This window comes from Maniola jurtina, chromosome 9 (assembly GCF_905333055.1).
Source record: "Maniola jurtina chromosome 9, ilManJurt1.1, whole genome shotgun sequence".
Lineage (NCBI taxonomy): Eukaryota > Metazoa > Arthropoda > Insecta > Lepidoptera > Nymphalidae > Maniola > Maniola jurtina.
Genome location: NC_060037.1, coordinates 13,862,959 through 13,876,478, shown reverse-complemented (window position 1 = coordinate 13,876,478; position 13,520 = coordinate 13,862,959). Strand labels below are relative to the sequence as shown.

At 36.3% G+C, this 13,520-nt stretch overlaps 1 protein-coding gene across 1 annotated transcript in view; it reads left to right on the top strand.

Moving 5' to 3' along the window:
* Positions 1–13,138, top strand: part of LOC123868073 (protein embryonic gonad-like) — a 194,309-nt gene extending 181,171 nt beyond the window's left edge. Inside the window, exon 3 of the mRNA XM_045910421.1 lies at positions 12,202–13,138. Coding sequence (XP_045766377.1) covers positions 12,202–13,122 — 921 coding nt within the window. The 3' untranslated portion in view covers positions 13,123–13,138. The remainder of the gene's footprint in view (positions 1–12,201) is intronic.
* The last annotated feature ends 382 nt before the right edge of the window (positions 13,139–13,520 follow it).

Below are 13,520 nucleotides of genomic sequence, written 5' to 3'. Positions count from 1 at the left end.
GAATGTACTTTTACTGTACACCACGAAATTAATAAGTGCAGACAAAACACATACCTACAAAGCAAAACAAAATATAGGCAAATAGGTACAATTTGGCGGCCTTGTTGCTACTTAGCGATCTCTTCCAGGCAACCAAAATGGTGCCAAGGACATTATTATATTCCGAAGTCACAGATATCGTATTATAATTTTAACCATCACAAGTTCGCCACAAAAGTTGACCGTTACGATGATCCAAATGACAAGTTTTGTTTATCCAAAACCAACACTCAGATCGCGTGAATGAGAACCATAAATAAAGCCACACATTCGACGCATATCCAAATGATTTTGAATTGCCATATTTCACATAAACTATGACAAAATATGTTCTAAGTTAAAATAAAGTAGCCATTGAAATATAATTGGGACCTTGAGACTAACTCTGCCCCTAGTTAGCTCCTTACTTATTATGATAAAAAATCGCTCCCCAAATGCGGATTGACAGACTTACTCTTAGGGGTTGAATTTTCAAAAATCCTTTCTCAGCTATCAGCTCTATTCGTTCCGCAGTTTGAGTAGTGCGTTGATAGATCAGCCAGTCAGTTGGTCAGTCAGTTTTCTATAAGTATTTAGATATGAAAGTGTGTTTGCCAGGTGCCTGTTACCTTTTAAATCATTATTATGGCACAGACATAGCTTGTAACCCGGAGATGAGACGGACATTATGCTAATTTTCTTCTAGGAAAAGCAAAGATTTTTAGACAGCCAATACTTGTAAAAAGACTTGTAAATCTAGTATTATAAGTTTGACACATAAATTGACAGATAACGGCAATCTTAGTGACAAGTTCTGTTTACCCAAAAACTAACACCCGAAGCACAGATCGCGTGAATGAAAACTATAAATAATGCCACACATTCGCCGCTCATCCGTACGATTTTGAACCGCCATATTTCACATAATATATTATGACAAATGTTCTAAGAATTTCGATTGTGCGTGTGGGCGTGGCGTGGTTTCCCACGGCCCCTAAATAATGAGGCGTTTTATAATATTTTTTCTGTATGGTTTTCTGTTATGTGTTTTATTGGACGCTATTATGTTAAAAGGATACGGAAGGAGTCCTAAACAACCACACAAAAGTGACCATTTTGACGAAATTTTTTATTACACTTTTCATTCAATCAATCAATGTGATCAATCTTTTTAAATATTGATGTAAATGCAGACCAAAATCATATTGCTATAATTTATTTAAAAGTATTTCTATGTTTGCCATGTAAATATTTTATATTAAACACTATTTACTAACATTAAATACCTATTGAAATTTGTAATACCTACATCAATTATACATCGGCTAAGAAAGACTTATTGAAAATTCAAGGCCTAAAGGGATAAAGTAGGGGTTTGATATTGAATAGCCCACATAGTCAAATTCAAATTCAAAATATTTTTATTCAATCAGACGTTTACAAGTACTTTTGAATCGTTAAGAGCATCTACTACTGGTTCGGTATGCCTTTCCTACCGAGAAGAACCAGCAAGAAACTCGGCGGTTGCTTTTTTCAAAGGATTGATATACAATATTATGCCAAAGTCGCGGGCATAAGCTAGTAATACCTACTATAAATGCTAGTGTTTATTAGTCTGCAAGCTTTTTTACAGCCCAGTCATTTAACTTATCCTGAGGAAAATTATACATATTATAGCGTACCTACTTACATCTCGGGGACGGACAAAGGCTACTTTTGTCCTGGAAAATTAAAGAGCTCCAACGGGGTTTCAAAAACCTAAATCCACGCTTATGAAGTTGCAGGCATCATCTAACTAAGAATATAACAGTCCTATGTTAAATTTTACTTATGTAACTACTTTAAATAGAATCGGAATATTTCGACACCTCCCACGTAAGTTGTTGTATCCCCAAAACTACAACTTTTCAGTAGAGCGTTTTAAAGATATAAATTGAAATTAAAGCTCCATTTTTCAATATATTTCTGTGAAATTCGGTATTTAGTTATAGTTTACAGTACTTTAATATATTCTGAAAGATAATTTATAGAAATACTTCACATTTCTGAGATTTTGTTCATACAACATTTTACGGCGTGTTTCATCTTTGTAAAATGTTGTATAAGATACTTACAACAAATTACGCTGGAAAAAACGGGTTGAGTGTCATCGTATGTGTTAAATACAATAGTGTACGTCGTTTAAAATTTAAAAAAAATGTAGTATGTGTAGTTCGATTCATCATTTCCAACCAATGGATATCCACTACTGGACATAGGTCTCTTGTAGGGACTTCTATATGCCACGGTCTTGCACCACCTGAATCCAGTGGCTCCTTGTGACTCGTTTGATGTCGTCTGTGCACCTAGTGGGAGTCTGTCAACGCTGCGCCTTACAGTGCGAGGTTCCAGCACCTTAGGACCTCAACGTCTATGGGTCCTTTGAATTATGTGCCCCGGCCATTTACACTTCAGCTTGGCAACCCATTTATGCCGGTTACTCTGATTTTCCTACCGATATCCACATTCCAGATTCCATCACGTAGAGAAACTTTAAATATAGCTCTCTAATTGCCCGCTTAGTGACTCTGAACTTTCTTATGAATTCCATTATAATAAGTGACCATATTATCTCGGATCCATAATATGTCCTCACTGGTAACACGCACTGTTCGAAGACTAATTTAGTTTCCGTACGCTGCCGCCGAGTCGGATTCGTTGGCTGACCTGTTTCTTGAAATTGCACTTACCTACCTGGTCCAGGTACCTGTTCCAGGCTCACACTTTTCTATAATTTCGAGTGCAGAGCCCTCAACGATTACTGGGTGGGCCGACACATAAGAATTAGACATAATTTTCGTCTTACTCATGTTCATTTTCAGGCCCATCTGTTGTGAAACTTTGCAAAGGTCATTGAGCTGTAAATGTAGAAACTCTGGGAAACCTAATGAGGTTTCCCAGAGTTTCTGCGATAGTGACTATGTCATCGACAAATCGAAGGTGAATTTCTTTTGATGTTAATGTCAAGTTCATTCCAATCTAAGCTTAAAGATAAGGACGTCTTCCAAAGCAGCGGTAAAGAGTTTCAGAGAATTACGTCTCAATGTGCACTCTATCACTGCAATCGGACTGGCCTAGTCTGGTCCTATATGTCGACTGACATGGTGTTTTCGTACAGGATTCTATTTCAGCATTTGTATGAACAGGCAGTTGTTTCAGCATCTCAATAGCGACCTTAATACAGCCCCAGTTTCCACCAAATCAAAAACTTTCTCATAGTTTACAAACGCTTAGCAAAGAGGCAGATTATTATAATAGCCTTCAGTTATATTATGCATAACATGTCGCAGCTTATGAATGTGACCTATAGTGCTTAAGCTTTTTCCGAATCAAGCTTGTTAGGGATGCTGAAAGTCATCGAACTTATTATTGTGACGATTCATAATGACTTACGATAACAACAGCTTATAGACATGGCTTAGCAGCAAGATGAGTCTATGACTCTTCTTGAGTAATGTTTGTAACTTTGTAATTTCGTTATGCAATGAACTAGATTAATTTAAATATAAGATTCACTAACCTTTTGTACCCACATTGCAACAAATAAACCATTACTTATTATTTATTACGGCATTATTGCCGTAAATCCAATCATCCCGTCATGGCGATTGGAAAATCGCTGAAAGACCTTAAGTACTGGTTTGCCACCCGCTTTCAGGAATTCTACTGTGATTTTGATATCACCGAGCGAATTTTTATCCTTGAGTTGTTTGAGAGCCATATTCATCTCGTATAAACTGGCATCTGGGATATCTTGGGTATAGTGTCCCGTCAATTTAGCTCTGGGATCTTTAGCCAAATTTTCAACAAGTCTTTGTATTGTGGTGTATAACTGTCCATAGAACTTCTCCACTTATTTCAAGAGCTCAAGTTTAGCTGAAATGAGGTGTTGTCAGTTTTTTGTCGTATCAGCAGGCCCTGTTTAGTAGACAGATCTTTCGTGAATACTTTTGAGTTCCTGTTCCGCTCTATGATATCTTTAAAACGAAATTAAAGATCCATAAGTCACGTGTTTGCACAATAGAGATCTGCCAGTAGGTAGGTGCATCTGCTGAAGACTATGAGCCATGAGCTTTAAAATCATAAAAAATATTTGTTATTTTTGGACGATAGGCCGTAAAGAAATTGGACTCCACCACCTGGCAGGTTCTACCAACCTATTTATTGGAAAGGTAGGCTCTGAAATAATATATTGTATTAGTGATTTTTTTGTTAATTATATGGTAACCTAGTGGTATGATGAGCCGATCAGTTATTTCATTGACTATCATAGGTTTACGTCGCCATCATACTTAATTTTAACATAGTTTTATTGTATACAATGTCGTATGTAAGAAAAAAAACAATGTCATAGCAACGTAAAATATAGCATGTAATCATACAACAAAATTTTGAGAAATAAATGCCGAAGTAAAATGTTGTATGTATCACTTAACACAAAATTTATTATAATTCTGCAACGTAAACGGTTGTATGTCATCATACAATACTGTTTTTGGGTGTCCTCAACGACGTAAATTGTTGTATGTAATCTATACAATAGTTTAGCTTGGCATCACTATTAAATTACTAAAATACGATAATGAAATAAAAAAATGCAAACACAACCGTGACGTATCAGTGTCTTGAGTCACAAACATTTCATTTGAAGTCCGGCGTGATCTGTTGTATCTGTTACATACGAGGCGCAAACGTGCGACTTCACCCCACATAAAACGTTGTAAAGGTCGATATGACATTTTACGTCGTCCTCGTTTGAAAAATACAACATTATACGCCTCATAAGTACTTTAAAAAACAACATTTTTAGGATTTTTTTTAATTGAACATATAAAATAGATAAAAATAGACATTGTTATGTAAAAAACGCAAAATGGCAATTTTGTGGCTTACAACAACTTACGTGGGAGGTGTCGATTTTCACAAATACTTTCCATAACCACGAACCATAATTTTCAAACCAACAGTACTTAACTACTTAAACGCGCAATGTGTTATCCTCACATCGTCTCAAGTAGACTCAAAGTGAACAAATTGATTTGATGCCAAGATATCACCAGTGGAAAGAATTTATAGCGTCCATCAAACGTCGCAGTCATAGTTCAGTGGGTATGCAAATGAGGTGAAATAACCATTCCGAGTAAACCCACTCGATTTATGTGCCCGTCTATATAGCTTGTACCTTATACCATAGTTCAGAAAACGTATAGTTGGGAAAACGCCGTACATATGCCGGGTCTTAATCACACTATCACACTAATATTATAAAGGCAAAAGTTTGTGTGTATGTTTGGGACTCCTTCACGCAAAAACTACCGGACGGATTTGGCTGAAATTTGGAATGGAGATAGATATTATTTATATTCGCATTTTATTGCAATAACCATACGAATAATATAGCATTCTATTTTATTCTTAGAAAAGAAAACATTTATTTAACAAACATAGTAAAAAATAATTAATACAGCCTATGAAAAAACAAATGGGGCCAAGTCTGGCTTACATTGACCAAATACGTGAGTATAACTGGTACTTTGTATACTTAAAATATTAATTAAATTAAAAAATATTAATTAAAACAAGTAATGGTATATATTAGTTGTTCGCTAGTATTCAAAAATTAAGTTGAGTTTATAGGTTGCCCGAGCCACAAACAACACTCCTAAACTTGTCGTCAGTCTGCTGTCTGCATAAATTCCTTCGTCCAACTGTACGTTTGCTATACTGTGATGAATACTATGAATGAGACATGAAAATTACGTAAAATTTGTGTTTCTATTTACTGGTTCCGTAACTCGAGTATAAGATAGGCCTGATGAAGAAGATACTACTCGCAGTTTATGTTACACAACATGACACCGTGTTAACTGTACCATTCCAATTAAGTGTTCTATTTGTTAGAATTAAACATATTATATTACTAGCTGATGCCCGCAAGTTCATCCGCATGGATTTAGGTTTTTAGAAACCCTTGGGAACTTTTTGATAATAACTTTAACTATACTCATACAAAAAATTACCTCGATCCGTTGCCCGTAGCGACGTGATTAGGACAAACCAATAAACTTACAAGCCAACAAACAAACACACTTTCGCATTTCGCATAATTATGGGTATTGAGTATAGATCGTTTCAACGAATAGTTCCTATGGTGTTATGTTGGCTCCCCTGTCTGTCTAAGTCATTGGCACCATGTTGGCAAAATAATAGCATGAGAAGACGCAGATTTTGTTTATTTTCATTTCATTCATTCATGAAAATCAAATGAAAATAAACAAAATCTGCGTCTTCTCATGCGAATATGGTGCCAATGACTTAGACAGAAAGGGGAGCCAACATAACGCCATAGGAACTATTCGTTGAAACGATCTATAGTAATTAAATTATGCCCATGACTGTCAATTGCGGAAGATGGCAGCAAACACCTTTAAAATTATTACTTCCTGCATCCATAAAGGGTGGAGTTCCAAACCTAATTTATTTCAAAATTAATTTACTGTAAGTATATAATTTTTCCCGTAATGTTTTCCGATATTTTAACAGTTATATTGCTGTTCGGGGTTGAGACAAATCCAACAAATAAGAGATCATTAAAATCGGCACATAAACTCGGCTTTATGAAATTTGACATAATTAGTTGAAACTTTTGTTCTTTGAAAACGAATTACTTATCGACGCGATGTCAAAAGCTCTAGTGAACACGTATAAAAAGCGCGTGGCCCATAATTTCTTACACAACTACAAACCACTGAAGTGTAAACACTCGCACTTGAATATACTTTTTATACGTGTTCACTACGAATGAACGTCGTAGTGAACACGTATAAAAAGCGCTTTTCCTAAAATTTTATGTAAGTAAAAATTAATAACTTGATCTAGGATTAATGTAAAAACAGTCTCACTTGCTTTCATAAATACGAATAAACGTCGTAGTGAACACGTATAAAAAGCGCACGACCCATAATTTTGTACAAAAGTTATTCTCTTGCAATATCACACTAATATTATAAAGGCGAAAGTTTGTGTGTATGTGTGTGTGTGTGTGTGTGGGTGTGTGTATGTTTGTTACTCCTTCACGCAAAAACTACTCGACGGATTTGGCTGAAATTTTGAATGGAGATAGATAATATCCTGGATTATAGCACATAGGCTATTTTTTATCCCGGAAAATCAAAGATTTCCCACGGGATTTCGAAAAACCTAAATCCACGCGGGCGAAGTCGCGGGCATCGGCTAGTGACTAATATAAGCCACGGAAGTATAAACAGTCACACTTGCTTTCATAAACACGAATAAAGGTCCTAGTGAACACGTATAAGAAGCGCGCGGCCCACAATTTCGCCGACAAGCTAGTTAGCGCAATCTTGATTGCAGGTACATGTAGCGTGGAGTAATGGGACTTTAACTGATTGAGAATATTGTTTATCGTGTAATGGCTGCTTTAATAGCTGTAACGTATTCTTGAGCTGTTTTAATTAGAGTATAACGTTATTATTATAAACGCTTAGGATAGTATTTTGTAATTATTATAAAAACTTTTGATTTTTGAATAATATATATGGGTGATTATATCTTTCTTACGCAATGCATCTGATTATTTAAGCATTGGATTAATATAAGCACTCTTACTGAAACTTGCTTTCGTAATAAACATGTATAAGCGTTCTAGTGAATACATATAAAAAGCGCACGACTCATAATTTTGTACACAAGCTATTCTCTTGCTATATGATAATATAAACCACTGAAATACAAGTGTAAATTAAAATTTAAGACACCCCCGACAAGTGAAGGTTACAGTAACTAGAAAAGAGCTGATAACTTTCAAACGGCTGAACTGATTTTCTTGGATTATAGCTAAGAACACTCTCGATCAAGCTTTCAAACAAAAAAAAAAACTAAATTAAAATTGGTTCATTAGTTCAGGAGCTACGGTGCCACAGACAGATACACAGATACACAAATACACTCGTCAAACTTATAACACCCCTCTTTTTGGGTCGGGGGTTAATAAACATATAGAAGCGTTCTAGTGAACACATAATATAAAAAGCGCTCGACCCATAATTTTGCACATAAATTATTCTCTTGCAATAGGTACGATTAATATAAACCACTGAAGTATGAACAGTGGCACTTGAAACCCGTTCTCAGTAGTGGACCGTTATAGGTTCAGATGAATAAAAACAAAAGCGTAGCGCAATTTCAAAATCCAATACAATTATCTCGGCTAACCGAGTCTAAGAGGCTAAGATTGATATCTAGAAAATAAATTCAATCGTGCAACACTGTTTTAGGCATCCACACCTAGCCTAACGAGACATGACAGCAATCCATTATTCATATTTCGTGAATAATATGAAAACCGTTACAGTTTACTGTATAAGTAGATCTCGTTAGAATATACTGTATCGCGCTTTACATTTTGTACTAGCCGATGTCCGCGACTTCGCCCTCGTGGTTTTTGGTTTTTCGAAATCTCGTGGAAACTCTTTGATTTTCTGGGATAAAAAGTAGCCTATGTGCTAAGCCAGGATATTATCTATCTCCATTCCTAATTTCAGCCAAATCTGTCAAGTATTTTTTGCGTGAAGAAGTAACAAATATACACACACACACACACACACACACACACACACACACACACAACAGCCTTTGAGCCTTTCGCCTTTATAATATTAGTGTGAAGTGTGATGAATAGAATAGATTTTTACTCAAATAAAGTTTTACGATTGCTATCGGTGGTCTACGGAAAAGCTCAACCGAGTTCAATAAAACTTGTAAACATTTTTTGTATAGGTACATTTAGTTAAATAAATAAAAAAATTGTCGAAAAAAAAATTGCCACATGCCGTTGATGCTGATGATGAAGTATGATGCGCGTCGTGTGCACGGTTCGTGCGCGTGCGCAAGTGTGGATTGGCTTTCGTATTGTATCTGCATTGAATTATGCCGTGGTCTCTTGGACTAGCCGCATTATCGTAACAGAAGTGAATCAAGTCACGTAAAACGCAGCTCAATTAGAGGGCCGTATCTGTAACGCGCAATCCGCGCCCATAACGAAGAACGACTTATCTCAAATTTCTAATCTAGTGACTCATAACATGCGTTTGCAAAATTGTACTGGACATTAGGCTATTCATTCACTTTATACTTGTTTAAATGTATCACTAAACCATGCCCGCAACTTCGTCCTCTCGATGTAAGTCTTTGAAAAATTCCCGTGGGACCTCTTTGATTTTTCGGTGTAAGAATTACCTAGTCTATATTCATCTCCAAGATGCAAATTAAATCTACGGTACCAATAAGATGATGCCCGTGACCTTGTCCACGTGGATTTAGTTTTTTTAAAACTCTTTGATTATTATCCAAGACCAATAGTAGCCTATATCCTTCACCAGGATGCAAGATATCTCTGTACCAAACTTCAAAAGTGAGACTTTAAACTTTGGTCCAAAAATTAAAGTATCCCGCCAAAATCGGGACATCTAGTAGGCACATAGTAATTTTTATCTCTAAATGGAGGAAGTGCAGTTAAATGGTGTGACAATTTAATAATTAATGTCCGAGAGTGAATGAATACCGTATTAATTCCATTTTTTCTAAGTCTTATCTGATTGCACGTCTTCCTTAAATGCGGATGGTGGGCGTAAGTGCCGCCGAAGCGATGTTTATCTAAACTGGTACAGTTTTGTCAAATTACACCCAATTTGTCAAATTCTAGGCTGTTATGGAACCATTTGTTTTATTTACATTTTACTGAAGAGGGGCTCATTCGTAGTGGGCTCCAAACAAACGTATTTTGGCTCTCATTTGAATACTAACCAATCAAACTCCATCTCATGTTGTAGATAGGTACGTTCTAGGAACTAAGTCAATTTTTTTAATAATAATGTTTTACCTTTATTTATATTACTAGCTTATGCCCGTGACCTTGTCCATTGTCCACGTGGACTAAACACACTTTCAAACCAATACATAGGTATATACTTACAATTGAAATTTATTTTTAAAATATTTGTTTATATATATTAACACAGTTTTCTTTATTGCAGCCTGTTATTTGGGTTATGTGGTGCAATAAAGTAGGTATATACATGCATACATACATACATACATACATATTCCTATGGGCTTTTCAAAAAAACAAAATACACGCAGATGAAGCCGCGAACATTATCTAGTAACTAATGTTTTATGGAAAAAGGTTTGATTGGAGAGCTATTATTCAAACAGCATAATATTGTTGTTTCTATCACATAACATAGCTACGTACCTACTTATTACATCAAAATAACCAACACCTTGTTAAAAGACGAATTACAAGCACTTAGCCTTTATAACTACGCATTACGCATACACTATGTTATGCATGTTTATCACAAGTAACATAACATTGCGTTATAATACCACTTACCTACTTCTGTCTTTGCATTTCATAGTATGACAATAAATACATCATAATGTAACACGCAATATAATACAAGGTAAGAACTCGTAATAGCCCAGTGGTTAAGATAATCAAGAGGTTGAAGGTTCGATCTTCAAGGCCGATTCACACCAATTGCGTACACGTGACATGTGCGTAGTGACGCGCGTAAACGCCTAACACACTGGGTTGCGCATACGTTCACGCTTTACGTAAGCGGTGTGCCATGTTTCATACAGTTCCATATATTACAACGCAATGGTACGCGCTACATCTACGTTTACGCAACGCTTACGCAGCCTGTGTGAACGAGATAAACTTTTCAGTTATGTGCGTTTTGAGAAATCAAAATGTCTTAATGAAACATTGTGAGGAAACCTGCATGCCTGAGAGTTCTCCGTAACGTTCTCAACGGTATGAGAAGTCTGCCAGTTCACACTAATTGGCCAGCGTGGTAGACTATTGGCCGAAACCTTTCTCATTCTAAAAGGAGACCTATAATCTGTAGTAAACCGACAGTGGGTTTATAATGATGATGATGATAATTGGAAAAGCTGACTGACTGACTGATTTATTAACGCATAGCTCATGCTACCGGACTCTAAAATTAAAATTTAAAAAAAAAATAACAGTAATTTAATACGAGATACTCGTAAGAAAAGTATCATATCGCAGTTAGCGCACGTAACTTTGGCACACTACAGTCATATTCATGGTTATTAACGGTAATGTAATCTTAGAAGGCAAAAAATATGCAAATCCTAAAAGAAATTTAATATAAAGGGAAGGATTCAAATAAGGTTTTGGTCATATGCAATATGCAATCAAAAATATTGTTATAATCTCGAATTATGTGACAGATCATAATTTTGGCCAAAAAGCGTACCGACCACACGGCAAAACTGTAGCACAATCACATATTTTACGCTTTTGTATGAGTTTGAGAGGAGTTCATTGGTAATGCGTCCCACACAAACGTATTTTGGCTCTCACTTGAATACTAACCAATCAAACTCAATGTTTAGGTAGTTAGTAAATTCTAGGAACTGATATAGTTATGTCTATAGCTTTCCAGATTGCTTTTAAAATATTATCTAGTTTAAAAATTTACACAGTCTCAAAATTTACATGATTATTTTGAAACAAGAAAATCTGGCAAACCACAGAAAGATATTAAGTGGTTTTTAGTACGTGTCTACAAAATTACATCGAGTTTGCTTGATTAATATTCAAAAGAGAACCAAATTGCGTTTGTAAGGAGCGCGTGACGGAGAGACCGCCGTTAATTAGGTAAGAAATGAGTCGAGGCCGGCCCCAGCGGGGAAACAACGAAATTTATCCAAAAATCTCCGAGAACACTCCCATTACTTACGTCAAAGGCGCAACAGGACGCAAGAGTGCATCTGCAATATTAAGTGTGAGATACAGCCTTCTTTGTACTGACCCAGATTTCGATTCTCCCCGCAATGCTCTTTATGATGACTTTTTGAAAAATGTAGTTTTTAATTCCGAGCAGAGATGGTCCCGATCCAACGCCAACATGCAACTCTTTAACTGTAAGGCGTATAAATTACTATTTTTTATGCGCAAGCGACGGAAGTCTGTCGATATTTTACACTAAATTAATGCAGAAATCGGTGCCGTAATTTTTTGCTAAAATCGAATGCCCTTCTTTAATTTTCCTTTATTAATATGAGCGTTCTCTCTTGTTTCAGTCGTTCTTCGGGCGGACGTACAACAACCTGTCCTCGATTTCTGAATGCAAGAACAATGGTGAATGTGTCATCAATAAGAAAAACAGGACGGCGTGCAAGGCATGCAGGCTACGGAAATGTTTGCTAGTCGGCATGTCCAAATCGGGTTCGCGGTACGGGAGACGATCGAACTGGTTTAAAATACATTGCCTTTTACAAGAACAGCAGCACCAACATATGCATCAATTGCAGACGAGTAAATCACCGCCCACGTTCAACACTTCGATCAACTCATCGTTTTTGCCAACGAACCTTTTGCCCGCGGCGGCTTTAGCTGAATATTACAAGAGCTCCGAAAAGAATCACTTTACTGATGAAGTGACGCGGCAGAGCGTTTCACCTTCAGATTCAGGCGCATCCTCTGCTGACCCAGAAGATGATAATAGTTCGAGAAGTACTAGCGGGTTAAGTATATTTCGACCAGCGTCCTCACCGTCAAGTGAGAAAGATGTCCGGTTACACGCGATTAGAAATCAAAAAGATCTGAAAAGAAGAAAAGCGTCAACCTTGCCTTCGTCACCCTTTGGCCCTATGACTGCTTCGCCTAGTTACTCCCCAAGAAGTGCACCATTTTTACCATCACCACTTCAAAATATTAGACCAATACCATCGGGGTTAGCATGGCAAAGTCGTAATGGAGGCGACCTACTATTACATTCCCCTGCTGTGGCAGGAGTAGCTGTTGAGCAGGACCAACCCATAGACCTATCTATAAAATCAACAGCTGTTCTGTTTAGAAGTCCCAAAAATGAAGAAGTTAGTGACTCTGAACCCGAACTGAGTATCGATTTGAATGATGATAACGGTAAAGATATTATGAAGAACCCACTCGACCTGAGCCTTGTCACGAAACGTGTGGAGGAAGTCCCTATGACTGGGTAGAACAATTTTATTTCAGTTAGTATTAAATAGTTCGTGATTCATCACAGCCATGTACTTTGTGTCGTTATTTATATGTAAATACTAAATACTTATTTTGGTCTATATTCCTAGTTAGATTTTCAAATAATTTCTATTTTAAAAATACTCTGCCATACAGTATTTAAGAAATCCGTGCATTCCTTCCTTTTTCTAGATTACCTGATCTTGCTACCATAATGTTAAAGTTGTTTTATTTTAACTTTGTAGATAGTAGATAATTTTAATTCTATGTTTAGTATAAAGACGAGAAAGTGGCAAGTGATAATGATTTCGTGTCATATTTAAAAATGTGTGGATATGATAGCTATCATTTATGTAAAAATACTCTGCCTATGTAACAAAATAATTATATGTTATAT